Raw genomic sequence first — 16,973 nt, forward strand, 5'->3', positions numbered from 1 at the left:
AGTGACATATAGTAAAGTAGTTATAGTTATTTCAGGAAATTACCAATATTTGTACAAACTCCTGATATGAGTTAAAAGTTAATGTTCAGCTCTGGACTAATCAGAGCCACTGGACTCATTTGAAGATGGGGATGGGAAGTCAAGAGGGGTTAAGAATTCAGGCCACTGTGGCCTCAGCATATCGTTTTTTTTAGGGGCAACAGTCCAAAGTGAAGGCCCACCTGTCCTGCTCAGAACTGATACAATAAATCAAATCTCTGACAGTCTTGGTCGAACTCGAAGTCTAGTGTTGAACACTGATCTGTAATCCATAAACAACATTCTCACATAGGAGTTGAGTTCCTATTCTCAGGGGACAGGGCAGTGCATGTAGTGTTGTTGTGAGTTGACCTTGAATGAGCTGCCAGTTTGAGGAATATGGCTTCCAACTTGATGCTCATATTTTTCCACCTTTTCCAACAAAATGTGACATGCCACAAACTACAAAGTACCTATTTATTCCTTCTTATGCCCATACTTTTCTGCAGATAATCTGCGATTTCTGCTTACGAACACATCTGGTGACATCCAAAATTCAATGTTGTTGCTAAAACGATGTGGAAACAATTAAAAGATGAAAAAATTACTGCATTACAGAACCAATGGAAAGACTTCATATTGGGACAGTGCTATCCAATGAGCCACAGCCACCATGCCAGGTGCCACCTTAGTAGTTTTGATGTTGGTTCGTTGGACCATAAAGCCATTGCAGCCATCCTCAACTAGCTAACACTTGATCCTCTGATAGTCTCTTAGTTCATCTTCAGGTTTACGGAACACAGTCAAATCCCTGACTCTTAGTGTAATGTAAAAATATATGCATGTGGATGACGTGCAAGAAGTATGTTTTTTTATTTTTTAATACAAATAAGTAGGGCAAATACTTTCAGGTGACAGATAGTCAATAACAAAAGGCAATTCAGTTTTTCCATTCCATGGTCAGGGGGTAAGCTTTGACACACACACACACACACACACACACACACACACACACACACACACACACACACACACACACACACACACACACACACACACACACACACACACACACACACACACACACACACACACACACACACACACACACACACACACACACACACACACACACACACACACACACACACACACACACACACACAGAGAGAGTGAAAAAAGAAAGCAAGCTGGTATACATGACTGTGTCATGTCTTGTTAAGTAGTTTTTTTAGTAAGTTTCTTTGTGGAGTGGTGTATCTTGTAGACCAGGCCCATTGCAAGTTGCTGTAGGCTACTCTGTCCTCTATCCTGAGCCATTCCACCCCAGCAAAATGAGCAGGGGTTAGATGAGTTGTAGGTGTGAGGCCAAGTAGTAGCCTGACCAGTTTGTTTTGGGATGTCTGGAGCCTTGTTTTTAAGGCATTTGTGGTGCTATGGTACCATGAGGTACATGCGTAGTCGAAGCGACATTGGATGAGTGCTCCTGCTAGAGTCCTCAATGTATTCTTACTGACCAGAGAGGAGATCCTGTACAAAAAATGTGTTCTTTGGTTGACTTTTTTGATTATTTTTGTTGCCAACTTTTCACTTTAAAGATTTGTCTCTAAAATGCAACCCAGGTACTTTTCTTGTGATCACATTGTCACACACTTTTACTGTGAAGCCGTCGGCCTTGCAGAGGTTTATTTTGGACCCAAAGAGAATGGATTCAGTTTTACGCAAGTGTAATGATAGTCTGTTATCAGCAAGCCAGGTGCAGATTTTACTGAGTTCAGAGCTAAGGGCTTTTTTAACCTGAAATTTGTCCTTGTCCGAGACCAGCAGTGCCGAGACATCTACGAACAAGAACAAATTGCAGTCATAAGCTGATTTCATGTTGTTTACATATATTAGGAACAGTAAAGGCACTAGTATGCTTTGTTTGTGTCCGTTCATCTCCACCACCTGTTCTCTCCCCTCCAGATAGGATTTCATCCATTTCACTGATGTGCTATCACAACCGATTGCTTTTAGCTTATCAATCAATAAAGAGTGATTTACGGTGTCAAATGCCTTTTGGAGGTCCAGCACGACCATGCCGCAGTATTTGCCCACTTCCACCTCATGTTAGATGTGGTCGTTCAAATAGAGAAGGCATGTGTCAGTGGAATGGGATGTTCTGATGCCAGATTGGAATTCGCACATTAGTAGACACTTTTCAACCTGTTTATAAACTATTTTTTCCATAACTTTCGAGATAGAATTAAGAATAGAAATAGGGCGGTAGTAGCCTGGGTCTAATTTGATTCCTTTTTTGTACAGAGAGGTTACTTTCGCTAGTTGCAAATCTTGGGGGACGCGTCTCTGTTTGATGGAGAAGTTTATTATGTGGGCAATGATTGGAGCAATGGAGGCGGTTGGAGGGGATATTGTCATGGCCAGTGGCCTTGTTATGTTGAAGGGCACTCAATTCTTTAAACACATCATCAGTTGTCACTATGGTGAGTTTAAAATCATCTTTGCGTATACACCTAGATTTTGGTGTGCTTTACACCATCAAGCTTCCCAGACTCTTCTCCCTCCTGGCTCCCAAACTTTGGCACAAATCCCCATTACAGTCAGAACTGCAGTCACTCAGATTTGGCTCAACAAAGGGAATGAACTCGTTCTCATGCTATTCATCAAAAATGTGGAATGCCCTACCAAAAGGAGTAAAGGAGTGTAAAACCCTACTCACTTTCAAAACTGCCCTAAAGATACACCTTCAGGAGGCTGCAATTCGAAAATGGCCCCTGTCTAAGTCTTAACATACCCCCCTACCCCCGACCCCTATTTCTTTTTCTTCTCTTGTACTTTTCTTTTTTTTTCACTCTTCATACCAGTAACCTGTAAACTGATTGTATGACATTCTGTATAGTAGTGTGTATATCTGTCTGTCTCTCATTTGTCATCATGATTTGTGTGCATGGGGATCTCATCTTAAACAAGCTCAGTGCTTAATGAGTCTCCCAGCTTAGTAGACCTTGTATTGTGAATATGTACTGATGTTCTCATGTCTTACTAAATAAAGTACATCAATCAATCAATCAAAACTCCTAATTTTACGCAGTAATTTGAAGCTTCACCTCTTCAGACTCCACCTTAGCCCATAGCACCTGACGACCATGGTCGGTCATTTGTTCTCATGCTTTTGTTACTTAGGCTTGTTTTGACCACAACGTAATCTGTAATCTAGATAGCATGTTATTTAGACAGATGCTAGGTTCATTGTTTACTTGGTATCCTATACTGTGGCTAGTTTAATGTACACATTATTATTTTTGATAGTATATTTTTAGACTGATGGTAGGTTCTTGGTTTACTTATGATAATTATAGTTTACTGAGGCACTACACTGTCTCTCTGCATTTGATGTACATGTTTACCTAAATTGTAAATTGTAATATGTAAATTGTCCTTCCTTTCTTTCTTAAGAACACCCAAAATACAGTGAAAAAAGGAAAAAAAAACTGACAGCCAGTTCTTAGTCTGTTTACCAGCCACCAACATTATATTGATTCAATATTTAATGATAAAGTATGATTGTATGAAGTATGAAGTTCAAATACTTATTTTGATTTTATCTATACTAACACTGTGTTATTGTTTTTGTCACACATGGTTGGTCAACTAAATTCACAACATGCACTCTGAGTGACCTCAGAGTGCATCAGCGGTCCATTGAAGTGCTGACTGTTCATTATTGTAAAACTATTAACACATTACCTAAGGTTGCTAAACCCCGGCAAGGGACCTTTGGAAGGCCAGCAAACCAGATGACATAGGACACATAAATATCTTAGACGTATACGGCTGTTGACTTCAAATGATAGTGAGAGAGGTTGACACTTTAAAAGTTCAATAAACCCATTATACACATGGTCCACGAGCCATACATAAAACATGAAATGTATGGACTTGCCCTGTCTTTAGCCACTGAGCTGCCACATGCTCCTGTAAGCTAATCATTACAGACATAAATGAGGGTTGGACATCAAGTTTCACTTAATTCCTAATCCACTTTAAAATGCAATACGAGGGAGAGAAGAGACACAGTAAGCTGTCATGGACCAAGCACCTGGTAGACCAACATGGAGCAAACAGATAGAGTTTACCTTGGCTGGTATTGGCTCTGCTGTGGGTCTGGGCAATGTATGGAGGTTCCCATATCTGTGCTACAGGAGTGGAGGAGGTAAGTCAGCGATGTTTTCAACCTATTTTGCATTCAATAAACTACTACAGCAAATGGATGCTAAGGTGAGGATATGCATGGGGAATGTATGGAGTAATATTCCAAGTACCCTAATATTGATTCAGATGTGACATGTGACATTGATGACAGGTTTGTGAAATTTATGACAGGTTAGTAACCCTACCCTTACATGATAGTGAATTCTGTAGGCTACCATGAGTGAGCCTTTCCGATGAACAGTAATATCTATCTATAGGGGAGAACGGGGTAAGATGAGACACTTTTCACTTAAGCTGTCCTTGAAGCAAGGCAAAATGAGATAGCAGTAAAAATCTAAATATCTACCCTTATTTCGGGATGTATTCTATAAATTGAAATCATAAGTATCTATGACAAAGGACCTTTTTGGAAGCCAATAACAGGCAAACAGTATGGCAAATTATATGCAAATCAATTAATTGATAAAAGGGAAAAGCCCCCCAGACAGTTTTTAAGTTGCTTGATTCAGTATTTATATATTTGATATTCATTTGATCAGACACGCCCCCTTCCTATACAAACCCATTATAACTTCAAACTCCATTTTAACCATGTTAGATTAATCAAAAACTCATCCTACCCTCCTAATACGTGAGGGGCCGTGTTCTTTCGATTACTGTTTTCATTTATGTTCTTATTGTATAACATTTTTTTAAATAAAAAAAATATTACAAACTAGAAAAAGTGCTCAGGTCTCCGCCAGGTCAGGTAGGTTATTGTGGCCTCCTGGTGGCGCTATAATAGGCCAAAGTGAAAAGGGTGCCATTTCTTCTTAGGCCTTGCATGGCAATCTGACACTGCATTCATGATAGAGGCATTTTGTTTAACTCTTTTTTTAAATAAATTAGACCTGCTGGTGGCGCTATAACAAGGCAATCTTAAAAGGGTGGCATTTGTTCCGCAACTTAGTGTGAAAATGCGTGCAAAGTTTGACTGCAATCGGGCGCTGCGATCAGGATTTGCGGCATTTTGTTCAAAACAAGCCACTACTGCAAACTTTAGAATCTTAGCCAATCAGGATGGAATATGAAAAATCAAACAGATTCACCTTGATCGCATGACTATAGAGATCATGTGTACCGCTTTGCGTGAATTTTAGATAAAATTTGAAGCAGTAATATAAAGAAATTTGTTTTACATAAGTCGGCCTCCTGGTGGCGCTATAAAAGGCAAATGTGAAAAATGCAGTGCAAAGGTTTTTCCTTGACCTCTAAGGAGTGCATACAGAATTTTACACAGGTTGGTGCAGTTATAAGTAAAATCGGCCTGTAAAATCGGCCTGTTATAGCGCCACCATGAGGCTGATTTGAAAATCTTCAAATGGCATTTCTCCCTCTGCGCTATAACAGGCCCATGTGAAAATTTTGGGGCAGAGGTTCTGAATTGGCATCCAGGGAGTGTGTGTGCACAGTTTCACTGCGATCAAGCCAACGGTGCGGGAGATTAGCTGTTCACAGACACACACAAACACACGGACGGACGGACGGACGGACGGACGGACGGACGGACGGACGGACGGACGGACGGGGTGCAAAACATACTCTCGCCATGCCTTTCGGCCTGGCGGAGACAATAAATGAAAAAAGTTATTGAAAAAACACGGTCTCCTCACGTATTAGGACAATGTCAGTCACCAGAACCAAGGACGGGTGTTTCTGATGAATCTAACATGGTTAAAATGTTGTTTGAAGTTACAATGGGTTTGTATAGGAAGGGGGCGTGTCTGATAAAATGAATATCAAATATCTAAATACTGAATCAAGCAACTAAAAACTGTCCGGGGTGCTCCCAAAAGCCTGAGTAGACGATAAAATGACCCAGATTTTCTTTTTAAAGTGAAATAACCCTTTAAGTCCACGGAAATAACGAATTTAACTTACAATTAAGGACAATTAAATAGAAATTAAGAAGCTGAGAAGCAGAGAAGCTGAGCTCTGGACCACTATAGTCACTGGACTACTATAGTCACTGGATAGGGATGAAGAGTCCGCTTGCAGTGTATGTTTTGGGGTTCCTTGGACCATATGGATGAATGTTTGGTCTCTTTTAGTTGATGCAAGCAGCTCACCATTTTGCCACTGCTTCTTAGATACAGTATGATAGCCTAATCGGCATCAACACAACCCAGTGACTTGAGGAGGAGGTCTTCAATTGTGGAGGTATGCAGGCTTAAGCACTAGTCTCACTGCATTCTCTTGATTGAGAATTACCTCTCTACTTGAGAGGTAGAGAAAGCTGGCCAGAACTTCTGGGAACTCAGATTAGGGAACACTATATGATTCTAAAAAGGCATGGCAGGTTGGGGTACATGCTTCTCTTCTCCATCAACAGCCTTGACCACACCATCTAGTTATATTGTATTAACATACTCTACCATACAGATTGGTTAAAATAACATTTTATTCATTAAAATAAGCCCTGGAATGTAGATTTATTTAAAAAAAAATCTATGCCAAACATCACAAAAGGAAATTAAAGAGGTGACCTTTGTAAAGATTACAGATGTCATAAAGCAGATAGTATTCACGGGGTCTCTTAAACATCTACGCACGTGGACTGTAGTAAATCTCTGTTAGGCAGTTTAAAGAGTGCCTAAAAGGGACGCCCCCACAGCCCTTATATAGACTACAGGCCGGTCGCCCTGACATTGCATGTCATGAAGACCTTTGAGCGACTGGTCCTGCACCTGAAACCATAAATGAAGGATCACAGTGACCCCCTGCAGTTTGTGTATCAGCCAAGAATGGGGATAGAGGATGCTATTATGTACCTGCTAAACAGAGCCTACAACCATCTGGACCCAGGGGGCAACACCGCATGATGTTCTTTGACTTTTCCAGTGCCTTCAACACCATCCACACACACCGGCTAGCTGCAAAGCTCTCTGTGATGCAGGTGGACCAGGACCTGGGGGCCTGGAAATGACCTCACCTACAGACCGCAGTATGTGAGGTTGCAGGGATTCCAATCAGCTGGTGAGCAACACAGGTGCTCCCCAGGGCACCGTTCTGTCACCCTTCTTGTTCAGCCTCTACACATCCGACTTCTGCTTTAACTCCGAAACGATGATGACAACTTCCGGCGCCTTAATGCTAGCAAGTCCAAGGAAATCATGGTGGAGCAATAAGAGACCCCCTGCATCATGGAGACAGCGGAATTTGTGGAATCCTACAAGTTCCTGAGCGTACACCTGGACAACAAGCTGAACTGGACTGATAACGCAGAGGCCCTCTACAAGAAGGGCCAGAGAAATCTGTTCTTCCTGAGGAGGCTCAGGTCCTTTGGCGTGTGTAATAGGATGCTGCAGATGTTCTACCAGTTGTGGCCAGTGTCCTCTTCTCTCCAATTGCATGCTGGGCGGTTACATCAACAAAAGGGACAGTAGCCATCCCCTCCAGAAGGAAATAGTAGGGTGACTGAGTACCAGCTGTGAACGCAGATTCATCCTTCCAGTACAGAAGACTGATGGACTGGGTCAGTTCGGAATTCACCAATCAGGATGGAATATGAAAAATCAAACAGATCCGTCTTGATCACATGACTATAGAGATCATGTGTACCGATTTGCATGAAATTTGGATAAAATCTGAGTAAGCAATATAAAAATAAATGTTTTACATAAGTCGGCCTCCTGGTGGCGCTAAAAAAGGCAGATGCAAAAAATGCAGGGCAAAGGTTTTTCCTTGGCATCTAAGGAGTGCACCTACAAACTTTTACACAGATCTGTGCAATTATAGGTAAAAACACAAATTGGCCTGTTATAGCGCCACCATGAGGCGGATTTGAAAATGTTCAAGTGGCATTTCTTCCTCGACCTAGTGGGAATGTGTGTGCAAAATGTCACAGAAAGTGCATGCTGTGTTCATGATTTGAGGGATTATGTTTAAAACGGAGCACTTCTGCAAACTTTGGAAGCCAATCTTAGCCAATCAGGATGGAATATGAAAAATCTGAAAGACCTGTTTGGTTTAATGACTATAAAGATACTGTGTATCAACTTGCGTGATACAAAATATGTAGGAGTACTGCAAAAATCGGCCTCCTGGTGGTGCTATAACAGGCCCATGTGAAAAAATTAGGGCAGAGGTTCTGCTCTGGCATCCAGGGAGTGTGTGTGCACAGTTTGGACGTGATCAAGCCAACGGTGCTGGAGATTAGCTGTTCATAGACGGACACACACACACACACACACACACACACACACACACACAGACGGACGGACGGACAGGATGCAAAACATAGGCTCGGCCTAGCCCTGGTTCAGAGCGTTAGTGAGTTCCCTCTAACGCTCTGAACCAGGGCTAGGCTCGGCCATGCCTTTCGGCCTGGCGGAGACAATGATGTAAGCACAGTTGTTCCTAAGGTTGCAACCTCTATCAAGAACTTGGTAGAAGTGTGTTGTTTATCTTTCTATACTAGGTGCCTTCCTGGTGCCATATCTGCTTATGCTGGTGGTCCTGGGGATTCCTTTGCTCTTCATGGAGCTGAGTATAGGACAGTACATGAGGAGAGGACCTATTCAAGCCATGGCTAAAGTCTGCCCACTCTTCAAAGGTATCATATCCCTGATATGTCCTATAGGTAACTGGAACGCTCGCCCCAAAACACACTCGCCCCAGCGGTTCTTGTATTCTTGTATTCGTTTTACTGAGGTTAAGGTTATGAATAAGATTAGATTCAGGCATAGTTTTACTGAGGTTAAGTTTAGGAATAAGGTTAGGCCCAGGAATAGTTTCACTGAGGTTACGTTTAGGAATAAAGTTAGATTTAGGCATAGTTTTACTGAGGTTACATTTAGGATTACCTGGTGGCGACCGTTCCGAGATCGCCGGATTTGACCCGGGGGCGAGCACGTTTTGGGGCGAGCGTTCTTGTATACGTCCTAAGTGATCATTCCATGTTTTCTTGGTGACAGATTATGTAATTATATTGCAAGATAATTTGTGTAACGTAATCACTGAAGCAGCAAAAATGATGCGTAATATATAATTAGTTGTGTGGTTGACCTGCACAGAAAATAGCATATCTACTGTAGCCTACAAGTTCACAACGCATTGTGCTGCGAAACGTTATGAAACATTGCAGGCTTGTAGATTAGCTATTTTCGGTGCATGGCATTCACGTACAAATAATTATAAATCAGACTTGAGATAGTCAAACTTTACAATGCACATTTCTATGACTGGGGAAAAAAAGTGACATGACATTTGCCCTCAGGAGTGGGCATGGCGACAGCGGCCATTTCCTTCATCATGTGCACCTACTACAACGTCATCATTGCCTGGGCGTTATATTACATGTTCAGCTCCTTTCAGAGCCAGCTGCCCTGGCAGAGCTGCAACAACACTTGGAACACACCCAGCTGTACCACCTATGCCACCAATGGCAGCACAAACTCTTCCATGGCTAGCCAGCAATTCTTCAAGTATGTCTCACCATGTAGGAGAATCACTGGCCTTTGTTGACTAAATTAATGTATTAGCATAAACAACATTATGGTTTGAGTGTAAAGGATTATGCCCTCTTTATATAGTTCACATTATGCTCACAAAATAAAATATGTCATGTCACAAAGTTAGCTCTAGACTAGAGCTCTGCGGTTCATGTAATAATGGTCAGAGTTTCAAAAAGCCAGTGAAGTGCGAATGGTTGCTTACACATGACAATGTCCCAGCCAAGTTAGGGGTTGCTACAGAATATCTGTATGATCCCATTTATTAATGGGAGGCAGCTATTGAAGAGAGATTTTCTAATTATGACATAAAGTGACTTAATTTTACTTGAGTAACTCAAACCAATTATGAGATTTGACCAGTGTTTTCCTTTTGTTGTAGTCTTAAAATGTTGAAGAGAACAGGGGGAGTGGAGGAGACGGGAGACATACGGTGGGAGCTATTCCTGCTACTGCTACTGGCATGGATCCTCAACTACTTTTGCATCTTCAAGGGGGTGAAGTCAACAGGCAAGGTGAGAAAATAAACAGGGAAATAAATGAGTGGAATGAATGGAAACAAATAACAACCTGTCATGTGCTGTGTGTGTGTGTGTGTGTGTGTGTGTGTGTGTGTGTGTGTGTGTGTGTGTGTGTGTGTGTGTGTGTGTGTGTGTGTGTGTGTGTGTGTGTGTGTGTGTGTGTGTGTACATTTAGGTGGTGTACTTCACCGCACTGTTCCCATATGTAATCCTGTTGGCTCTGCTGATAAATAATGTCCAGCTACCTGGAGCTGTCGATGGGATATCCTTCTTCATTATCCCAGACTGGGATAAACTGTGGTCTGTGGAGGTAAGAGAAGGAGTGCTTATCCAGAGTGACTTACACTGTAAGATCAGAGTAAGCATGAACCCTAGTCAACAGACAACTGGACAACAGGGTAAATAGGAATAATAATAATAATAAAACTTTATGTATATAGCACCTCTCAAAACTGGGTACAAAGTGCTTCACAAAGAAAACAAGAAAAGAAAACAGTACACAAAACAGAACAAAGAAAGATTAAAAACAATGCAGAAAACAATGCAGGAATGCACATGTACAAATCACTTTCATACCGGTGCAAGACCAGCGGAGATAGACTAGAATAATTGACTAGGAGTGGGCATTAAATGCTAATCTATAAAAGTAGGTTTTAAGGAGGGATTTAAACCGGGGGACAGACTCAGTGAGCCTGATCTCCAGGGGCAGGGCATTCCAAAGTGTAGGGGCCCTGAAGGCGAAGGCCATGCAACCTTTTGAATTTAACTGACCTTCTGGAATGGCCAGGAGTGCTTGGTTTGAGGATCTCAGACTAATTAGTCACATAAGTAGAGTGCAAAAGAACAATGTAGTGCCTTATAGAAACTAGGATTAGGATAGCAGGTAAACAATTAACCTAGTGTCTGTCTAAACAACATGATATAAAAACATTCTTAAAGGACGACTTCACCCATTTTCAACCTATCTTCATATAATAGGTCCTCACTAATGCTCATGATAAAATGATACCATTTTTTTCTACTTGGTCTATGTCTCATAGGAGGGCTGTGGACAGTTCAGAAACCTGTCTACCAGTGGCATCATCGTTAGGCAGGATTTTTTTTCTCCAAAAAGATTACATTTTTTTTTATTCAGATTTTTATTAAGGCGAGAACAATGGGATCTATTATTGCATTGCAACTTTCCAGGAATACAAAGCCTGCAGTTTGTATTAGCTTAGATTCCCCATCGATGATGTCACTGGTAGACAGGTTTCTGAACTGTCTACAGCCCTCCTCTGAGACACAGACTGATTAGATTTTTTTTTTACCATTATATCATGAGCATTAGTGAGGACCTATTATATGAAGACAGGTTGAAAAGTGGTGAAGTCGTCCTTTAACATTAACATTTGTGGTCAAGAGAAACCAAACCTAAATAACAAGAACATGTGAACTATTAACCAACATACTGTATTTGCATAGAAAAAATGGCATCTATCAAAAAAGGCCACAAGAAGGGATAAACTAGAAGCTAAAATTGGGAGCGAGTCTGCAGTTCTGACTGCAAAGAGAAGTTTATTCCACAGTTTGGGAGCCAGGAGGGATACGATTCTAAGACGTGTGGGGCATTGGCCAGGGCGTTTTAGGCACAAACAGCTTATCTGTGTTAGCTGGTCTTGTGTGCAACTACTGCATTGCAGTTGCATTGGTGTGGACTGGCCTTGAAATGGTTTTGTAGCAAGGAGTTGCGACTAGCTGCATTGGTGTGGACTGGCCTTGTGATCATGTCCTGAAGGTATGGGGGTGCCATGCCTTTAGTTGCCTTGTAGTCCTGTAGTGTAGCCTGGTATACAATGTTAAAATATCAGTGCTGTACAGCACACATACCTCCATAATGTTCAGTATATATGGTGGTAAAGGTTTTGCTTTGGTAACAGTATTGCCCTTACTAAGAGGTGTTTTGGATATAGTAGCCTATATACGTATAAGCTTTCTTTTGCAGGTATGGGTCAATGCTGCAGCTCAAATCTTCAACTCCATTGGAATAGGTTTTGGCTTTCTTATAGCCATGTCTAGCTATAACAACTTCAACAACAACATTTTAAAGTAAGCTGGGAATCATATTACCAACTCCAACTCACTCTCTTTTAAAAAGAACTATGCGCCATGAAAGAGACCATCTAAAGAACATCCTATCTCCCCACAGGGATACCTTGACTATAGCGCTCATCAACTCCTTTACCAGCATCCTGGCTGGATTTGTCATCTTCTCTGCTTTTGGCTATATGTCCTATTTGCAGGATGTTCCTGTTAGTGACATAGCTGTGGACGGTAAGAACAAAGGAACAAGTTCCTCAAAGAGATCTATGTTGCAAAATCTAAGTGCCACTGAAGCTTGTAAAACATATCAGCAAGCTTCTTCATTATTGATTTAAGCACAGTGTCCTATGCGTATTCAAAATTTATGGAGAAGAGTTTTAGACTGCAAGGTGTCAAAACTATACTGCCAAGAGATAACCTGCATCCAGGGAGTTAAAAATGTGATAGTTTGTCATCAATCTGTACTCTGTACCACAGTGCAATAGAACAACTTTCACCCTGGCGTCTCTATTTTGGCCATGTCATTATATAGGTGAAAACTTTTGAAAATCCTTTGAAAATAGCAGAAGCTCACAACACATCCAGGACACGTTGAGCTTGTAGATCAACAAATGTTCTTAAAAAAAAATAAAATAAAATTGGTAACCGGTAAGTGAAAGTGGTTAATAACTAATTTGAATGAGTGACTGAACTAGTCAATGTTACCTTTACTGTTATGACACAGTGATATGTAGAGTGTTTGTACTGTATATCCAGGTCCAGGTCTGGTTTTTGTGGTCTATCCTCAAGCCTTGGCCACAATGCCAGTGGCCCCACTCTGGGCTGTGATGTTTTTCTTCATGCTGCTATGCCTTGGCCTGGACAGCCAGGTAAATCAACTCTCTCTCCCGCACGCACACACACACGCACGCATGCACGCACACACGCACACACACACACGGATGGACAAACGCCTGCATGCACTTACAGATCCTGTTCTCAAGAAAGCATTTACCATATTTGTGTATCATATCGACCTTGACCTGTATATTCCAGTGGAGTAAAGGTTCAATCTTTAATCTGAGATTATAAAGTTAACCTCTTTGGTAACCAACACTGACTCACAATGGGTGTGTCCATTTCCAAAGATAATGGACAAGAGACCAACCTTGAAGCTGCAATATTCATCCACAAAATGAATATGCATAATCTTTTTTTCCCACCCAGTTTGCCATGGTAGAAGTGATGGTAACCAGTCTCCTGGATGGATATGAACAACATCTGCTGAAGTTTTTCAAACATAAGGAGCTGTTGGTTCTGGCAGTTTGCAGTGCTGCTTTTCTTTTAGGGATCCCTCATGTCTTGCAGGTACTCAGGCCTTAGCCTTTGTTTTACAATCCTCTTTATACAACCTCAACTTCATTTTATCGTCACATCACAAGTTTACAGTCACCAACTGCCCTGTATAAAAACAGGTGAAATACTTTTGTGCAAGCTTGCCAGTTGCCACATCATTATTGTGGTCATCCCAACTAACTAGGGCTGTCACGATCACATTTATAGCAAGGCAGTATTTAAGATAGTTAAAGGGCAATGCCCTCAATACCCTCATACCTGACTAATTACTTCTCGTGTGAATGACACCCACAGCCACAATACTAGAGGGAGCGACAACGATCTGGTACTCCCCAAATATAGAACAAACATGGGAAAATTCTCATTCTACTAGTCTGCCACCAAAATGTGGAATGCCCTGACACCATCAATTAAAAGATGTGAATCACTGGTTTCTTTCAAAACTGGCCACAAGGGGAGGTAAATGCATAATTTATGTAATGCGTAAGTGTCATTCGCTGCTGCCGTTTTTCCTTTTTCTCCTTTGTACATATAGTGTTTTGTATTTGTTGATGACATGTATTATTGCGTTATTTTTATGCTATGTTGATGAATTGAATACATAGGACCACAATTGAAAAAAGTCCCCAGGACTTTTTTGTGTTATCCTTTTAGCTTTAATGTCTGACTGTACCACGTGCTGTTTACATTTTAAAGTATTCAATCAATCAATCAAAGACTTGAGCCCCATAAGGCAGCCCAGAGCAAGCCGCTTGACGAACAAGTGGCCAGGCCAAGCGGTGCGAAGTCCGCTTCTGACAAATCAGCACCATTCAATACTGCATACTATTGCATACTGTAGGCACAGAATCGTAAATCATCACATCCTCGTCAACATGGGCAACCAGAAATGACAGCAAAACTAAATAATTTTGCCTTTCATGAGCAGATGCGATTCTTGAGTCTGTTGGGATCTTCTGACTGACCTGAATGAGCCCCTGTGGTCTCTTATTGCTCTGGCGAGGTACTTGCCTACTTTGCCTATTCATAAAATGTACTTATGTATGTCGGGTATTTTTTGTTCAACTTCTGAAAATAAGGTTCGGGAAGAGTGGGCCTCAGTTGGCCCAATTTTCTAGAGTGCCCCCCAACCTTTGGGCCCCTGGGCCTGACATGTGCTCTTAAGCATCCAGCTCTGCTAGGGTGGTAAGTGTTTTTGATGACCCACGACTACAGACAGCTTGGTATATTATGCCCTGGAGGGGGGAAGCTCACCTCCTATGAAGTGCAGGACTGTCCACAACATCCTCTATAGTCTGCCCTCTGTGGTCGAGGGCAGTGCAGTTCCCATACCGGGCGGTAATGGAGCATGATGGTCCGTCTGTAGCACGTCCTGAGAATGCAGAGGGATTCATGAGAAATGTCTTCAGCTGCTTGAAGACTGTACAGAATATTTTGGTCCCTTATCATTGGAAAAGGGCCCAAAATCAACTGGTTAAATGGCAAATTACATATTATAATTTAAGTTTAGTGAGCTACAATATCCTGCATGATTTATGTCCTTAAAAAGAAGCCAGACATGTAATTCCAGATCTGTATCTTAAGATGACTAAACTTCAGTCCTCAATATGTCTTTCTTCCAGGCCGGAATCTATGTCTTTCAACTGATGGATCATTACACTGCCATAGTATCCATCATGTTCCTTGCATTCTTTGAGGTGATAGCCGTCTGTTGGATTTATGGTGAGAACAACATGCTCAAACCTATTGATTATTTTTAGTGTCCAGACAACTCAATTAGCACTTGAAAGTAGACACAGTTAAACAATTACATTCCAAAATAAAATGTTCATGACTGCAGCTTGTTCATTTTGGAACATTTAAAGCAATTTTGAGAGCTATATGAGATTTTGCAGTCATAGCCACTACAGTATACAAGTCAATGAATAGGAAAATACAAATAGTGCAAATGCATGTCTAATCCAACTGGATTCGAACCCTGAGCTGCCATGCAAGAAACCAAACTTATAAGCTCATACAAAGGAGAATCCCATCTGGCCATGGGAGATATTTTCTGGGTTTCAGGCAGGGCAGGGCTATACATGGATGATCACTGCCTGACTCCAATTTTTTCCAATCCACAGGTGTGAAGCGACTTTCAGACAATATTGAAGAGATGACAGGAAAAAGAGCAAATATTTACTTCAGAATGTGCTGGCTGGTCATTGCTCCCCTGCTGATCACTGTGAGTTGGCAGGCTGTTTGCATAATTTATGAATGGCTCTTCTTGCGAGCACACAACTTAAAACACTGAAACACTGTTGTTTGTGACAGGTAATCCTAGTTTTCACCATCATCCAATTCAAACCAGCCCGTTATGAAAATTATGTCTATCCACCCTGGGCTCAGGGGATTGGCTGGCTCATTGCTATGGCCTCCATCATTTGGATTCCACTGGGAGCCCTTCACACAATGTGGATTCTACCTGGCTCATTCACTCAGGTAGGCTAATTCACACTCACCATTTTCAAAATATTGCACAACAGTATGCAGTCAACCTTTAAGCTTACAAGTCATTGTCATCTTTGTTTGTTTGTGTCTTACTATACCATTCTATCATACAGAGACTGAAGCTGTCCATCACACCTTTTGCACTCAATGAGAAGTCAAAAGAGCCTTATTACGAGAAGGGAGGAAGAGACATATATCCAAGCATAGCAGTCATCAGCTGTAACATTTATCCATCTGAGAAGCCTGCCATTCAGGCCAAGCTTTGATAGCTCTGCACTTTGCAGTTTAAAAGAAGGTTTAAAAGACTTTGCAATGATATTCATCACTTGGTAAGGACAAAGCTCACTCAGCTTTTGACCTATCCACCACTGGAACAGGCAAGAAGGACTTTTGTACAGCTTGGTTCTGGCATATTTGCTGTACGGTGAACTTGTTTGCCAGTAGTGGCAAACACATACAGTAGCCAACACTTGGAACAATTGGAAGAATTCCACAAAGCTAATTTATGTGATGATAACTTGCAATCCCACATACGTGTATTGATGAAAATGTTTTTTTTACTTACCAATCTGGACAGCTCAATAAGCCTGTTGATTCTAATGGTCGCCAACAAGTGGTTACTTGCTTTCCGCAACTTTTACTGTACAACGTACTATAAATGTTAAAAGATGAGGGATGCTATTTGTATCTGGCATATATTACAATATTACCTCTAATGTATTGCTTCAAAGGTAGTATGACTTCAGAGGCTTGTTGTTTCAGCCTATCTGCTTCTGGCCCAAGAGCAGATCTGTCAAACTCAAAACCTTTGGTAAGCGCTCCA

At 41.5% G+C, this 16,973-nt stretch overlaps 1 protein-coding gene across 1 annotated transcript; it reads left to right on the forward strand.

The window, feature by feature from the left end:
• Positions 1–4,104: 4,104 nt before the first annotated feature.
• Positions 4,105–16,416, forward strand: LOC311057281 (sodium- and chloride-dependent GABA transporter ine; the record flags this gene model as incomplete). Its single annotated transcript, XM_084074234.1, has 12 exons — positions 4,105–4,231; positions 7,423–7,560; positions 8,690–8,824; positions 9,488–9,695; positions 10,105–10,237; positions 10,419–10,553; positions 11,926–11,933; positions 12,432–12,556; positions 13,082–13,194; positions 15,283–15,382; positions 15,784–15,884; positions 16,264–16,416. The coding sequence occupies 12 exons, from the start codon at positions 4,105–4,107 to the stop codon at positions 16,414–16,416; spliced, it is 1,476 nt and encodes a 491-aa protein (XP_083930360.1).
• Positions 16,417–16,973: the final 557 nt, after the last annotated feature.

The sequence above is a fragment of the Gymnoscopelus microlampas genome (genome assembly GCF_963454915.1).
Source record: "Gymnoscopelus microlampas genome assembly, chromosome: 12".
NCBI lineage: Eukaryota > Metazoa > Chordata > Actinopteri > Myctophiformes > Myctophidae > Gymnoscopelus > Gymnoscopelus microlampas.